This window comes from Nerophis lumbriciformis, linkage group LG38 (genome assembly GCF_033978685.3).
Source record: "Nerophis lumbriciformis linkage group LG38, RoL_Nlum_v2.1, whole genome shotgun sequence".
NCBI lineage: Eukaryota > Metazoa > Chordata > Actinopteri > Syngnathiformes > Syngnathidae > Nerophis > Nerophis lumbriciformis.
The window spans coordinates 24,280,037-24,296,959 of NC_084585.2; the positions used below are offsets into that span (position 1 = coordinate 24,280,037).

Below are 16,923 nucleotides of genomic sequence, written 5' to 3' on the forward strand. Positions count from 1 at the left end.
ATATTCCGTACAATTCACTACTAAATGGTAACATCCGAATAAGTTTTTCAGCTTGTTTAAGTCGGGGTCCACGTTAATCAATTCATGGTAACTTTCGGGCTCGTAAAAGCCAAAGAGTAAAACTATGTTTTAAGACGTGATTTAAAAGTCATTAAAGAGGAAGCCGTCTGAATAACAGTAAGGAAATTGTTCCAAAGTTTTGGAGCCACAGCAGAAAATTCACGATCACATCTGGATTTTAAACTGTTTTGGGACGACAAGAAGAAACTGATCAGCTGACCTCAGAGACCTTGTGGGGGTGCACACTTTTAAAAAGGTCTGGCATATATTGTGGCGCTAGTCCGTTAAGAGATTTAAAAACAAACAACAATATTTTTTTAATTAATTATAAAATGAGCTGGGACGTTGCGTACATTATGTACATCTGTAGCGAAATGTACATTTGTGCTCGGGTTTATTTGGATTTACACGAATTGACCGGAAGATGACAGTTTTGCAACACCAACGAAGAAGAAGAAGCAGGAAGCGGAGGCAGAAGCAAAACCACAGAAGAAGAATTGGCCGCGTGTGTCGCTTCTAACTTAATTCATTCTTACACACCTGCAGTGTTGTGTGTCATTGATAGCCAGACAAACCTTACTGTATGATTTTGTTGTAATTACAAGCTTTTTGTAATCAAGTAAAAACATTACGACTACAAGCCAGGAGGTCAGAATTACCTTAAAAACTTCAGGTGTGTATTTCTTGGGTGAAAGCCGTCGTGGGGACCATGATCAAGGAGAATCGTTGGAACATTCCTCCTAATGCTCCAGCATGCATGGAGAAGCATCTGTGTGCGGTGCACTACAGAGCAGGTAACAATGTGCTAAATATCACTCATATTCTGTTTATAGCCTTTATAATGCGATTTCTTTTGCAAAATGCTTATTAGGAAATACGTTATAAATGTTGTATCCGAAGCAAACTGCCAAGAAAGCCACAGGCAGGATGATTGCGGTGGTTGTATGCATCCGTCGGTCCTGTAGTCCAGTGTTTTTCAACCTTTTCTGAGCCAAGGCACATTTTTTTAATTGAAAAAATTCAGAGGAATAGCACCAGCAGAAAACATAAAAAAAAAAAAATGAAATATTGACAATAAAAAGTCGTTCTCCCAATTATTGGATATGAATTTAAACCATAACCAACCATGCTCTTGTCTCAAAGTAGGTGTACTGCAGCGTTTCTCAAAGTGTGGGGCGCGCCCCACTGGTGGGGAATAGAGACATGACAGGTGGGGCGCGAGGAACGGGAGGACATTTCACTTTAATTATTTTTTTTTAAATTATATTCTTAGATTTTTTTTTTTACTATGCTTTCATTTTCTATACACACTGTAAATCACTTTGTGATTCTGTCTGTGGAACCCGCTATATAAATAAATGTAAATTACTTATTTTTCCTGTAGGCTTTAAATTTTTCGGTAGGAGCGAAAGTTTGACAGACATAGCAACAGTAACTAATGGGGGCGGGGCTAAGCGGATCAAACTTTCGCGCGGATGGGTAGCAGGCTAATGTGTGGACCACAATTACACAAAATGGATACATTTGTGACTGGCACCTCAAAGGTCGTCGAGCCAGAGCCAGCGCCTGCAGAAAAACAAAAATCTGACGGGCCTAATCAACCATAAAGCCAACCGAAAAGAAAATATGATGAAGGGTATCTTGCTCTTGGATTCACGGCAGAGGTGGAGGCAGAGGAGAGACCCCTGTGTGTTCTGTGTCTAAAAGCGCTAGCAGCAGACAGCATGAGACCCAACAAATTAAAGAGACACCTCGAGACCACACACCCCAATCACGTCAATAAGCCACTTGATGTCTTTCAAAGATAACTGACAGAGTACCGTCAACAGGAGAAGCGCATGGTAAAAGCTACATCAGTAAACAGTAACGCTCAAATGGCTTCGTATAGAGTTGCATACAGAATTGCACAATGCAAAAAAACACATTTATTATGTTATGTCCTCGGTTTCACCTATGTGCTTATTTAGGTGTCTTAATTGAATAATAATCAGGCAACACGTTTCAACTCAATGCCTCGGATCGCTCCCGTTTATTAACAACTTCGAGAGTCCAAACTCTCACTCCCTCCCGTGACGTCACACACTGAACACATGCTACGGTGGCTCGGACATGACAAAACAGTACATGACACCTCACACAATTGCTGAGCAGCTCATTCTCCCCGCTGCAATAGACCTGGTGTCAGTCATGCTTAGTTATTTTATTTATTATTGAACTTGATGCAAGTTATACCACAGCTGCACAGTTATTTTATTTATTATTGAACTTGATGTTATGTTATGTTATTGAGTTTAAATGTATACAACTTGATGTTACTTGATGTTCAATAAATTAGAAAATGTTAAGCTTGGCATTAGCGTTCTGTTGGGGCGATGGGGGCAGGTGGGGCTTGAAAACTCCCCCTTGTCCAAAGTGGGGGATGACAAAAAAAGTTTGAGAACCACTGGTGTACTGTCACGACCTGTCACATCACACTGTGACTTATTTTGAGTTTTTTGGTGTTTTCCTGTGTGCAGTGTTTTTTATTGTCTTGCGCTCCTATTTTGGTGGCTTTTCCTCTTTTGTTGTTATTTTCCTTTAGCAGTTTCATGTCTTCCTTGAACGCTATTCCCCACACCTGCTTTGTTTTCGCAATCAAGAATATTTAAGTTGTGCGGACGCTATCCTTCTTTCTGGGGACATTGTTGATTGTCATGTCATGTATGGATGTACTTTGTGGACGCCGTCTGCTCCACACGCTGTACGTCTTTGCTGTCGTCCAGCATTCTGTTTTTGTTTACTTTGCAGCCAGTTCAGTTTAAGTTTCGTTTTGCATAGCCATTCCTAAGTTTCAATGCCTTGTCTTAGCGCAGCGTTTCTCAAAGTGTGGGGCGCGCCCCACTGGTGGAGAATAGAGACATGACAGGTGGGGTGCGAGGAACGGGAGGAAATTTCACTTAAAACATTTTTTTATTATAATATTCTTAGATTATTTTTTTTTACTATGCTTTCATTTTCTATACACACTGTAAATCACTTTGTGATTCTGTCTGTGAAATCCGCTTTATAAATAAATGGAAATTACCGGTACTTATTTTTACTGTAGGCTTTATCTTTCTCGGTGCAAGCGAAAGTTTGACAGACATAGCAACAGTAACTAATGGGGGCGGGGCTAAGCGGAACAAACTTTCGCGCGGATGGGTAGCAGGCTAATGTGTGGACCACAATTACACAAATATATACATTTGTGACTCGCACCTCAAAGGTCGTCGAGCCAGCGCCTGCAGAGAAACAAAAATCTGACGGGCACACACTGTGTCATTCACCGGGAAGCACTCGCGTCAAGGCAGCTCAGCCCCGAACTCAATGAGGTTTTAACAGATGTTGTGAGCGCGGTAAATTTGATCAAAACACGACCACTGAAAGTGCGACTGTTCTCTGCACTGTGTGAGGAAATGGGAGCTGATCATACAACCGTGCTGTTTCACAGTGAAGCAAGGTGGCTCTCCCGGGGAAAAGTGCTGTCACTTGCCCTGTCTTGCCAAATGCATAGCTCCTCCTTTTTTTTTTGTTGCAAAGATTGCAAAGTGGCACTTTTATTGTATTTATTATTGAGTTTGATGCAAGTTATTTGATTTATTATTGAACTTGATGCAAGTTATAACACTTTTTTTGATTTATTATTGAACTTGATGCAAGTTATTTGATTTATTATTGAACTTGATGCAAGTTATAACACTTTTATTTGATTTATTATTGAACTTGATGCAAGTTATAACACTTATTTGATTTATTATTGAACATGATGCAAGTTATAACACTTTTTTTGATTTATTATTGAACGTGATGCAAGTTATAACACTTGTTTTGATTTATTATTGAACTTGATGCAAGTTATAACACTTTTGTTGATTTATTATTGAACTTGATGCAAGTTATTTGATTTATTATTGAACTTGATGCAAGTTATAACACTTTTATTTGATTTATTATTGAACTTGATGCAAGTTATAACACTTGTTTTGATTTATTATTGAACTTGATGCAAGTTATAACACTTTTGTTTTATTTATTATTGAACTTGATGGAAGTTATTTTATTTATTATTGAACTTGATGCAAGTTGTACCACAGCTGCACAGTTATTTTATTTATCATTGAACTTGATGTTATTTTATGTTGAGTTTGAATGTATACAACTTGATGTTCAATAAATTTGAAAATGTTGAAGCTTGGCATTAGCGCTCTGTTGGGGCGATGGGGCCAGGTGGGGCTTGAAAACTCCCCCTTGTCCAAAGTGGGGGATGACAAAAAAAGTTTGAGAACCACTGTCTTAGCGGCACTCACCTTTTGTTTATTTTTGGTTTAAGTGTTAGATACCTTTTTACCTACACACCGCCTCCCGCATATTGTGATTACAACAAACCATTTTCCTGACATCTACAAAGCAATTAGCTACCTGCTGCCACCAACTGATATGGAAGAGTATTACATGGTTACTCTGCCGAGCTCTAGACAGCACAGAAGCTCAACAACTACACATTTGCGGATTATAATTACTGGTTTGCAAAAAATATTTTTAACCCAATTAGGTGAAGTTACATAATTTCCCACGGCACACCAGACTGTATCTCACGGCACACTAGTGTGCCGCGGCACAGCGGTTGAAAAACACTGGTGTAGTCCATCCTGATACTTTCATCGTGCAACTGCAAGTGTGACAAATTTTTAAATTTCAAGATTTAATGTCTAGTAGAATAGGCGCTATTTTAGTAGTAATAAAAACACAGTCGACTAGTTTTTTTAAGTAGACTTTGGTCTTCTTGAATTAGTGGGCAGGAGTTGGCACTGCATCATCGCTGCAATGTTGCTATCGAAATGTCTATGAATGTTTTCATTCTTCCAGGTCATTGTCATCTCAGAGCATTCAATCCATCGCAGGACTAGATCCCACCAATCTAAGTCTATGAGCACGAACCGATGAAGCCTACTCGATTGAGCGGCAAAATATCTTCTAAGACAAACCAAACAGTCCAGTTGCGATCGATTGATCGCCATTGAAATGTTTGCAGTAAAAATAGTCAGGTTTTTCTTACTTTCCCTTAGATGGCACGTTGTTGCTTGGTTCTTCCAGCCTCACTGGCAGGAGCTGGCAGAGCTCCGTGTGGATCTACAGCAACCCCGAGCAGGCCCCCAACGAGGGCTTCTGCAAAGCCGGCGTGCAGACCGAGGCTGGAGTCACAGACGTCAAGTGGTTGTCTGACAAGGGCGTCGTGGTGGCATCAGACTCGGGTAAGAACTTGTTCAATAGAAAAGAATCAAAAGTTTGTTTAAAAGTTGTGAGCTAACCTGCAGTGTTGTTGGTTGTTCTTCAGGCGCCTTGGAGCTGTGGGAGCTGTCGGAGGACGAGCGCCTCCTGGTGAACCGCTTCACCAAGCATGAGCATGACCACATTGTGAGCTCGGTGAGCCCCATGGCTGCAGGCAACAGTGTTGTCACAGGGAGCATGGACTGCAGGTCAGACAAACCTACAGGACGATTTAGTCCAATAAAAATGTTTTCTCACTACATACGTACCGATAGGTTTTTTTCAGGGCTGATACAGATGATTAGTAGTCAAGGAGGCCGATGACCCGTATTTGAAGCTGATATTTATTTGCAGTAGCATTTAGCTGAACATTAATAGTATACATCAGTAAACTGGACAAGGCTTTAAGTTGTTTTGTTTTTTTAAACATTATTTTTAGGAAACATCGGACCAGTAGTGACATAATGTTTTATGCGGCACTAATGTTATGTCAAATAATTTAGCACCAAAAAACATCAGGGGATATCACAAACATCTTTATTACATGTGTCTAAGAGGAGTATCAACATTTGCATTTCAAAATATGGCAAATCTCCTGGGAAAATTGGTAAAAAATATGGGATTTTGCCACATCACAATAACTTGCAAGCTAACCAATTTTGTAGCAGTTTATGGATTGTAATATATCGTACGCTTTCCTTGTGAGGAACCATAAAATATTGGTTGGTTGGCAGGTTGAAGTTTATTTTGAACACAGTTAGGCCTTGTGGTTAGTGTACTCCTTGAGACTGGAAGGTCGTGAGTTCAAACCCCGGCCGAGTCATACCAAAGACTATAAAAATTGGACCCATTGCCTCCCTGCTTGGTTCTCAGCATCAAGGGTTAGAATTGGGGGTTAAATCACCAAATAATTCCTGAGCGCGGCCACCGCTGCTGCTCACTGCTCACTTCACCTCCCAGAGGGTGAACATGGGGATGGGTCAAATGCAGAGGATAATTTCACCACACTTAGTGTATGTGTCACTATCGTTGGGACTTTAACTTTAATATTATACATTACATATTTTAAATATTTTTCATTTCGCTTTACAACATGTCCAATAAAGAGTAGGAAGAAGCAAAGCTTATTTAATCCTACTCCTTTTCCACTTCACCACAATACCAATACATTTGTTCACTTCCTGTTCTCAATTTGTAACTCTATTTACATAATTGATTTCTAAATTATATGATTGACATGAAGTATATGATTTCTAAATATCGCAAACATTTAAATAAAACTAATTCTGGGATCTTTCACATAGCTTATTTGAAACATTTTTCAAGCTTACCTTACCTTACCTTAGCCGATTAGTTGCTAATCGTCTGAGCACGGAAGCGCAGTTAGCAGAAAGGAGCACTGCTTATTACTACCAACTTACTCTCTAATTATAAAATGTTTATACTATATACTGGTATCATATGTGTATGTATTGTATCTGCAGATCTATTTCTGTTGTAGTTGTAAAAAAAAATGTGTCCGATACGATAAAAGAAGGCCAATATTGATATACGTCAAAATGCCAAATATTGGCCCAGCTGATAATCGGTGGATCACTACTTCTCACTTCTGCTTCTGTTCCTTTGCTGCAGAATTAAAGTGTGGGATGTCAGTCAAGAGAAGGTTGTCAACACATACAACGGTAAGAGAAGAACACTGCTTCTTCACAACTATGGACAATACTGCAGATTTTGGTATCAATTAGGGATGGGCACTATGGCTTGAATCTATCTTTATATACAAACCCCGTTTCCATATGAATTGGGAAATTGTGTTGGATGTAAATATAAACAGAATACAATGATTTGCAAATAATTTTCAACCCATATTCAGTTGAATATGCTACAAAGACAACATATTTGATGGTCAAACTGATAAACTTTTTTTTTTTGCAAATAATCGTTAACTATAGAATTTGATGCCAGCAACACGTGACAAAGAAGTTGGGAAAGGTGGCAATAAATACTGATAAAGTTGAGGAATGCTCATCAAACACTTATTTGGAACATCCCACAGGTGAACAGGCAAATTGGGAACAGGTGGGTGCCATGATTGGGTACAAAAGTAGATTCCATGAAATGCTCAGTCATTCACAAACAAGGATGGGGCGAGGGTCACCACTTTGTCAACAAATGCGTGAGCAAATTGTTGAACAGTTTAAGAAAAACCTTTCTCAACCAGCTATTGCAAGGAATTTAGGGATTTCACCATCTACGGTCCGTAATATCATCAAAGGGTTCAGAGAATCTGGAGAAATCACTGCACATAAGCAGCTAAGCCTGTGACCTTCAATCCCTCAGGCTGTACTGCATCAACAAGCGACATCAGTGTGTAAAGGATATCACCACATGGGCTCAGGAACACTTCAGAAACCCACTGTCAGTAACTATAGTTGGTCGCTACATCTGTAAGTGCAAGTTAAAACTCTCTTATGCAAGACGAAAACCGTTGATCAACAACACCCAGAAACGCCGTCGGCTTCGCTGGGCTTGAGCTCATCTAAGATGGACTGATACAAAGTGGAAAAGTGTTCTGTGGTCTGACGAGTCCACATTTCAAATTGTTTTTGGAAACTGTGGACGTCGTGTCCTCCGGACTAAAGAGAAAAATAACCATCTGGATTGTTTTGACGCAAAGTTGAAAAGCCAGCATCTGTGATGGTATGGGGGTGTATTAGTGCCCAAGACATGAGTAACTTACACATCTGTGAAGGCGCCATTAATGCTGAAAGGTGCATACAGGTTTTGGAGCAACATATGTTGCCGTCCAAGCAACGTTACCATGGACGCCCCTGCTTATTTCAGCAAGACAATGCCAAGCCACGTGTTACATCAACGTGGCTTCATAGTAAAAGAGTGTGGGTACTAGACTGGCCTGCCTGTAGTCCAGACCTGTCTCCCATTGAAAATGTGTGGCACATTATGAAGCCTAAAATACCACAACGGAGACCCCCGGACTGTTGAACAACTTAAGCTGTACATCAAGCAAGAATGGGAAAGAATTCCACCTGAGAAGCTTAAAAAATGTGTCTCCTCAGTTCCCAGACGTTTACTGAGTGTTGTTAAAAGGAAAGGCAAAGTAACACAGTGGTGAACATGCTCTTTCCCCAACTACTTTGGCACGTGTTGCAGCCATGAAATTCTAAGTTAATTATTATTTGCAAAAAAAAAATTAAGTTTGAGTTTGAACATCAAATATGTTGTCTTTGTAGTGCATTCAATTTGAATATGGGTTGAAAAGGATTTGCAAATCATTGTCCATGCATCCATCCATCTTTTTCCGCTTATCTGAGGTCGGGTCGCGGGGGCAGCAGCCTAAGCAGGGAAGCCCAGACTTTCCTCTCCCCAGCCACTTTGTCCAGCTCCTCCCGGGGGATCCCGAGGCGTTCCCAGGCCAGCCGGGAGACATAGTCTTCCCAACGTGTCCTGGGTCTTCCCCGTGGCCTCCTACTGGTTGGACGTGCCCTAAACACCTCCCTTGGGAGGCGTTCGGGTGGCATCCTGACCAGATGCCCGAACCACTTCATCTGGCTCCTCTCGATGTGGAGGAGCAGCGGCTTTACTTTGAGCTCCCCCCGGATGACAGAGCTTCTCACCCTATCTCTAAGGGAGAGCCCCGCCACCCGGCGGAGGAAACTCATTTCGGCCGCTTGTACCCGTGATCTTGTCCTTTCGGTCATAACCCAAAGCTCATGACCATAGGTGAGGATGGGAACGTAGATCGACCGGTAAATTGAGAGCTTTGCCTTCCGGCTCACCCCCTTCTTCACCACAACGGATCGATACAGCGTCCGCATTACTGAAGATGCCGCACCGATCCGCCTGTCGATCTCACGATCCACTCTTCCCCCACTCGTGAACAAGACTCCTAGGTACTTGAACTCCTCCATTTGGGGCAGGGTCTCCTCCCCAACCCGGAGATGGCACTCCACCCTTTTCCGGGCGAGAACCATGGACTCGGACTTGGAGGTGCTGATTCTCATCCCAGTCGCTTCACACTCGGCTGCGAACCGATCCAGCGAGAGCTGAAGATCCTGGCCAGATGAAGCCATCAGGACCACATCATCCGCAAAAAGCAGAGACCTAATCCTGCAGCCACCAAACCGGATCCCCTCAACGCCTTGACTGCGCCTAGAAATTCTGTCCATAAAAGTTATGAACAGAATCGGTGACAAAGGGCAGCCTTGGCGGAGTCCAACCCTCACTGGAAACGTGTCCGACCTACTGCCGGCAATGCGGACCAAGCTCTGACACTGATCGTACAGAGAGCGGACAGCCACAATCAGACAGTCCGATACCCCATACTCTCTGAGCACTCCCCACAGGACCTCCCGAGGGACACGGTCGAATGCCCTGTCCAAGTCCACAAAGCACATGTAGACTGGTTGGGCAAACTCCCATGCACCCTCAAGGACCCTGCCGAGAGTATAGAGCTGGTCCACAGTTCCACGACCAGGACGAAAACCACACTGTTCCTCTTGAATCCGAGGTTCGACTATCCGGCGTAGCCTCCTCTCCAGTACACCTGAATAAACCTTACCGGGAAGGCTGAGGAGTGTGATCCCACGATAGAGAGGAACCACCACCCCGGGCTGCCAATCCAGAGGTACCGCCCCCTATGTCCACGCGATACTGCAGAGTCTTGTCAACCAAGACAGCCCCACAGCATCCAGAGCCTTAAGGAACTCCGGGCGGATCTCATCCACCTCGGGGCCTTGCCAGCGAGGAGCTTTTTAACTACCTCAGCAACGTCAGCCCCAGAAATAGGAGAGCCCACCACAGATTCCCCAGGCACTGCTTCCACATAGGAAGACGTGTTGGTGGGATTGAGGAGGTCTTCGAAGTATTCCCTCCACTGATCCACACCATCCGCAGTCGAGGTCAGCAGAACACCATCCGCACCATACCCGGTGTTGACAGTGCACTGCTTCCCCTTCCTGAGGCGGCGGATGGTGGTCCAGAATCGCTTCGAAGCCGTCCGGAAGTCGTTTTCCATGGCTTCCCCGAACTCCTCCCATGTCCGAGTTTTTGCCTTTGCGACCGCTGAAGCCGCACACCGTTTGGCCTGTTGGTACCTGTCCGCTGCCTCCGGAGTCCTATGAGCCAAAAGAACCCGATAGGACTCCTTCTTCAGCTTGACGGCATCCCTCACCGCCGGTGTCCACCAACGGGTTCTAGGATTACCGCCACGACAGGCACCAACTACCTTGCGGCCACAGCTCCAATCAGCCACCTCGACAATAGAGGCGGGGAACATACAAATCATTGTATTCCGTTTATATTTACATCTAACACAATTTCCCAACTCATATGGAAACAGGGTTTGTAGGTCCGGCAGCAAAACTTGCTCCGCTGTCATTTCCTTTTTGGCTTAAAGTTGTGTGACGTTGTCATATTGTTGTTGCTGCGTTTGTATTTGTTGTGGCTTGTGCAATCAAGCTGTAGCTGTTGTAATTAATAATATTGTCTTGTCGCGTTTGCATTTGTTGTGACCTTTCTTGGCCGCCCTAGCTATCCGCCATTTTTGAATAACATTTAACGTTCTTATCATAAAAGTGTTACATTTCTCAAAGTCTGCCGTTGTCAAAATCCAATCTTTTTTCTAGTGTAGATTAGGGCTGCAACTAACAACTAATTTGATAATCGATTAATCTGTCGATAATTATTTCGATTAATTGATTACTAATCGGATAAAAGAGACAAACTACATTTCTATCCTTTCCAGTATTTTATTTTAAAAAAAAACAGCATACTGGCGCCATGTTCTTTCAACTTGCCAAATAAAACAAGGAAAATGTTACAAAAATGCACACTTTTGACACCCCTGCTATAGATAATAAAAAAATAAATCTGATAAATCTGTGGATAAAAAGCAGAGCCTGGTAACGCATGCGCGTTTATCATAACTCTCTTGCTCTCACGAATGCTGCTGCGCGCACAATTTGTTTTGTTTTTAACCCCTTCTTCACCCTGAACGTACATTGTTAATACACACAACCATAACTCAAAATGCCGGACATTTGAGGCATTTAAGAAACACCGCCCGGACAGCCCCGCAAAAGAGGACATGTCCGGTTAAAAGAGGAGGTATGGTCAGTCTATCTTAGCCTAGCCTAGCATGCTAGCAGCAATCGGTTTCACCGGACAAGTCCTCTTTTGCTAGCATGCCAGCAGCTAACGGACTAGGATAGACTGACCATGCATCCTCTTTTCACCGGACATGTCCTCTTTTGCGGCGCTGTCAGGGCGGAGTTTCTTAAATGCCTCAAATGTCCGGCATTTTGAGTATTGTTTACACAACGTGCAGTACGCTACTTAATATGTCCGTGTGGAAACTCGTTTGGTACACCTCCGCACCGAACCGAAACCCCATACCGAAACGGTTCGATACAAATACACGTATCGTTACACCCCTATTATTTTGATTGTTTCTCAGCTGTTTGTAAATGTTGCAGTTTATAAATAAAGGTTTAAAAAAAAAAAAAAAAAAAAACGTAGCCTCAGCACATGCGCATAGCATAGATCCAACGAATCGATGACTAAATTAATCGCCAACTATTTTTATAATCGATTAGTTGTTGCAGCCCTAGTATAGATACAATCGATTGATTGCCTTTTTAAAACGATGTTGGCTCAATATCTATCTTTTGGAAGGCAAATTTGCCGAGCACGTAGTTGTTTCTTAGGAATATAAATTGATATATTGATTAATCGTTACACCCCTACGTGGTATCATTATTGTTGATATTTGTATTAATCCGATCACATTTAAGATTTCTAGTTTAGCGATTAGCATGGCTTATTTTATCCTCCTACAATGTGTAGTGTCATGTGTAGCTAGTCCTCGTCTTTCAGTGATAATGGTACTTTTAAGAAACAGTTTATTTGCTGCCATGGAGGCCAGGATTAGAGACTTACAAGTGCTTTTTTAACCATGGACTTTAGCAGTTAGAAAGGACGCTACAGTGTATTAAGGAAATGGTCCTTGGCTTGTCGCTGTCAAAAATACGGCTGTGTCATCATCATGATATGACAATAGTAATAAAAGCTCTATCCTCGGCCAAATTAATATCATATATCACGCAACCCTACTTGTAAGTTGAGATACTGCTGTATTCCTATATATCCTATAGGCATTTGCTGGGGGCATCATCTAAAAGCTCTTTTTGGAATTCGATAGTACTTTTTACCTTCTTTATCAAAGTGCTAGCACTCGCAACTTTCTTTGGCCACGTGAAGTATTATTTTGCAGACGTACTCGATACAATTCTTTTTAAAAAGCACAGTGACTGAGTCATCAATGTGCGGGTTTCTTTGTTTGGGCACTTGATCATTATGCGGGCATATTGACTAGTTTCACGTGTGGTCGTAAAATAATCACGACGATGTATGAAAACCGGGGCAAACTCTGGGAGAAAATCATATAAAGGGGGGTGCAAGAAAACCAAGACCTCACTGTGCTTGATAAAAGTATTTCGTTCCTCTAAAAATCACACTAAAATACGAAAAAATAAAACAATTTGTTGATGCTTCACTTGGTACCATTCTTTGTTGTTGTAAAATGAGCAATGTTTTATCTTCTAGTGCACACACAAGCGGTCACATGCGTGTCCTGCAGTCCGACAGAAGAATCTCTCTTCACTTCCTGTGGTCAGGTAAGAGGCGGAGTTTAAGCACAACAATTGCAGGCATCTGAAATATCCGCAAAAACGCGGAAATCTGTGTTTTTAAACATTAACTTTTGTCAAAATATCACATCTGCGTAAAAAAAAAAAAAAAAATATATATATATATATATATATATATATATATATATATATATATATATATATATATATATATATATATATATATATATATATATATATATATATATGAATACGATCCAAACAAAATTTGTTGATCGCTCGCCTCAGCTGCCAATACTCACTGTTCCTTCTGCCTTAACACTGCAGCGAGTTGCAGGTCAGGTAGACAATCAGGAGCACTGAACAAGCTCGCTAGTTCGCTAACCATGAAGCTAGCTTACCTGTTGTCTCCTCCGTTTGCACTCCAAGCCACAATGTTGACAGCTGTCTGCTTTGCTACTAATCATATATGGATCATGGATGATTACAATCATAACATTGTTAGTTCTAAACCAGTAGTGGTTCTACAACAGGGGTGTCCAAACTATGATGTATGCGCGGCCTGCGAGACATCACAAGTTTAACAAAAAGATTGGCCCGCAGAATGTTTTGCTCATCTGTGGATTGAGGTGATATCGCTCCCCTCTTGTGGACAAAGACAGATACGATGGTCAATGACCACAAATCTTCTTTGACAGTGACTACAGCACGGCATCAATTTATATGACCCAATCCAATCCCCTTTATTTATATAACACTATTAACAACAAAACTGTTTTCAGAGTGCTGCACATAAAAAGAAACAATAAAAAGTAATCAAATCACAAGCATTTAAAATGAAACAAGTAAAAAAACTAATAAAAAATAGAATAAAGTTATAAAAGACATTAATGAAATGAAATAAAACAATAAAAGACACAGAGGACCACAAGACTCACGCCGATTTAAAAGCCAGAGAGTGGGCTTTAAGACGAGACTTAAAACATTCAACAGTGAGGGCCATTCTGACATGTGGGGGCAGAACATTCCAAAGTTTAGGGCCAACAACAGAGAAGGCCCTGTCTCCCCTAGTCTTAAGCCTCGTTTTAGGCCCCACAAGTTGGAACTGGCCCTCGGACCTCAACGCGTGAGCTAGAGATTAAATTTGGATGATGTCCGTGATATACTTTGAGGCCAGTCCATTCAAAGCTTTAAAAACAAACAGTAAAATGTTTAAATCAATTCTAAAACGAACAGGAAACCAATGCAGAGAAGCGAGAATAGGGGTGATGTGCTCCCATTTTTTGGTTCCCTTTAAAAGTGGTGCCACAGACTTCTGGACTAACTGTAAGCGTAACAGTGCATTTTGATTTATTCCAGTGTAAAGTGCATTACAGTAGTCCAGATGGGATGAGATAAAAGTGTGCATGACCTGTTCAAATTGTTTAAAAGATAGAAAAGATTTAATTGTTGATAAAAGCCGAAGATAATACAAACTTGATGTAACAACAGCGTTATGTTTATCAAATTTAAAACCATGGTCTACAATGACTCCAAGGCTGGTGACTGGGATGTCCAGGTCAAGCAGAGGGTCACTGTTGCCCAGCAGCAAAACTTCAGTTTTTTCCTCGTTTAGCTTTATAACTATTCTGCGCCAAACAGGCCTTGACGTCGTTTACGCACTCAAGTAAGAGTGCCAGGGGGGTCCGATCATTTTTTGAAATCACCAATACAAACAACTTCCTCCTCCTCATGGTGTAAAGTACCTATAACCAACAAATGAAGTCAACACACATAGCACATTCTGCTAAGTTAACATTGTGGACATTATAAAACATGTATACATATTTTAAGATTACAAATATATAAATCTAATACAGTGCATTATGGGTGATGTATGCTAAACACTTTCCGGCAGTTTGTATTGTATTCTTACTTGTTTGGCCAACTTCCCTCCAAATTTTTTCAGCCCAACGTAGTCCTCGAGTCCAAAGGTTTGGACACCCCTGTTCTACAGTATTTCTTAGTAGCCAACGAGAAGGTTTATATTTGATGTGACGCATTTAAACAGAGGTCACACCACCAGAAGTATATTAACCAAGGAGGGGTGACTATAGGATAGAGTTGCAAAATGGAAACTGTTTCTGAGTTCTTTGTATGAATGTTATAGAAATTTACATTACATTTTCAATGATAATAATGTTAGTAAATGATATACTAAAAAAAATCAAAACATTATATGGTACATTACATGGGACATGTAGGTGTCAAAAAGACAGCCAAAAAATGTTTGTAGATGAGAATAAATCAAAAGGTAAAATATGTATGTAGTGTTGACTTTCAACATTTTCTTTTAGGGGTGCGTGCCAGGACTTTGTGATGATTTTCCTCTTTTTTTCCTCAAAGGGTGATCACATGCCTTCACTTGGGAGTTTAAAAAAAATTGCTTAGTTTTTGTACTGTCTGTAAATAATAGTGTTGCCTCCCAGGATGGCCGAGTGCTGATGTGGGACACACGCAAGCCGGATAAGCCAGCTAGAAGAATAGGTGAGCAACGTTCAATGAATCTGTCAATGATAGTTTGGCTAGAAGATTGATTGTATATGTTCTAGATGTGGAGGGCCCCAGCTGCATACCCACCACTGTCACCTGGCACCCCCACCATAGTAGCACCATTGCCTTCGGTATGAGCCCCCTCCCGGCCTGAATGTGTCACGTTCTCCATCCTAAAGCACATTCCTTGTTTTCAGGCGACGAGTTAGGCAAAGTGTCTGTCAAGGACTTCCTGTCGACAGAGCCGCCTAGCGTGGAAAGCGTCCACCGGCGCCGAGTCAACGCGCTCGCCTTTTCTACACACAGGTAATCCTCATGCAGCCGCTAAAGTCTGCTGCTTGTTACATTTGTTTTCTCTTGGTCGCAGCACCCCCCTGCTTGCCTCCATTAGCGAGGATTGTTCTCTCGCTGTCTTGAACTCGGACCTGCAGGAAATGTGAGTTAAAAAGAAAAACCGCCCTCCTCCTCGTCAAGACACTCTTATACAAATATATTCTCCCTGGTTTTTTTGTAGATTTCGAGACGGACGCCACCAGGACTTTGTCAAAGGTGTGTGCTGGCTGCAGGGGGGCTCCAATAAGCTGACCACTGTGGGCTGGGATCACCTTGTGCTGCACCACACTGTGGATCCAACAGGGAGCGCTCCAAGCACATCTTAGTATGTGTGTCATGAACACTTAGTAATGCTAGCCTTTCTGTTGCAATCTCTAGTAGCATAAATGGCATCAAATCATCTCAGTGCCAGTGATACAGCAACATTACGTTTTGTTTTTTTTTGCTATTCTGCTGCTTTTCTTCTCGTGTCACCGGCAAATAGGACACACCCCGCATTACTCAATTTTTTCCAATACCAAGACTCCTATTACTTTTTATAGCTCTAATAAAGGACATTTGTATAACGCTTTTGTTTGTAGCAGTGCTACTTCCTTTTGATTTTATGGCCTTTTTACACCCAAAAAGGTTGGTACTTTCTAATACAAACTTGCAAAAGCCCATCTCTGAGTGTGTTCCATTGGAGAGAACATCATTCTCCACACCGTAAAAATGTTTTTCCACATTTGTCTTGCATGCCCATCCACATGATCGTTTTGTATTTTTTGGTTTTTCGTCAATGATGTGAGATTAGGGGTGTTCATTTCTGGCCCACAGCTAATTTTTTGTTAGCCCTCAGCTTGATATAAAAGTAAAAATTATATATACAGTATTAGATCAGCGGTCATCAACAGGTGGTCGGCACGCAATTTTTCCACAGATACATACAGTCATGGCCAACAATATTGGCACCCCTGCATTTCTGTCAGATAACGCACCACTTCTCCCAGAAATTTGTTGAAATTACAAATGCTTTGGTGTTCACATGTTTATTTATTTTGTTTGC

The 16,923-nt window shown here is 41.7% G+C and overlaps 1 protein-coding gene across 1 annotated transcript; it reads left to right on the top strand.

The window, feature by feature from the left end:
- The first annotated feature begins 488 nt into the window (after positions 1-488).
- Positions 489-16,448, top strand: wdr77 (WD repeat domain 77). Its single transcript, XM_061932616.2, has 10 exons — positions 489-854; positions 5,145-5,330; positions 5,414-5,555; positions 6,979-7,028; positions 12,970-13,040; positions 15,482-15,539; positions 15,605-15,676; positions 15,743-15,851; positions 15,913-15,981; positions 16,060-16,448. The coding sequence occupies exons 1-10, from the start codon at positions 770-772 to the stop codon at positions 16,202-16,204; spliced, it is 987 nt and encodes a 328-aa protein (XP_061788600.1). The 5' UTR covers positions 489-769; the 3' UTR covers positions 16,205-16,448.
- Positions 16,449-16,923: the final 475 nt, after the last annotated feature.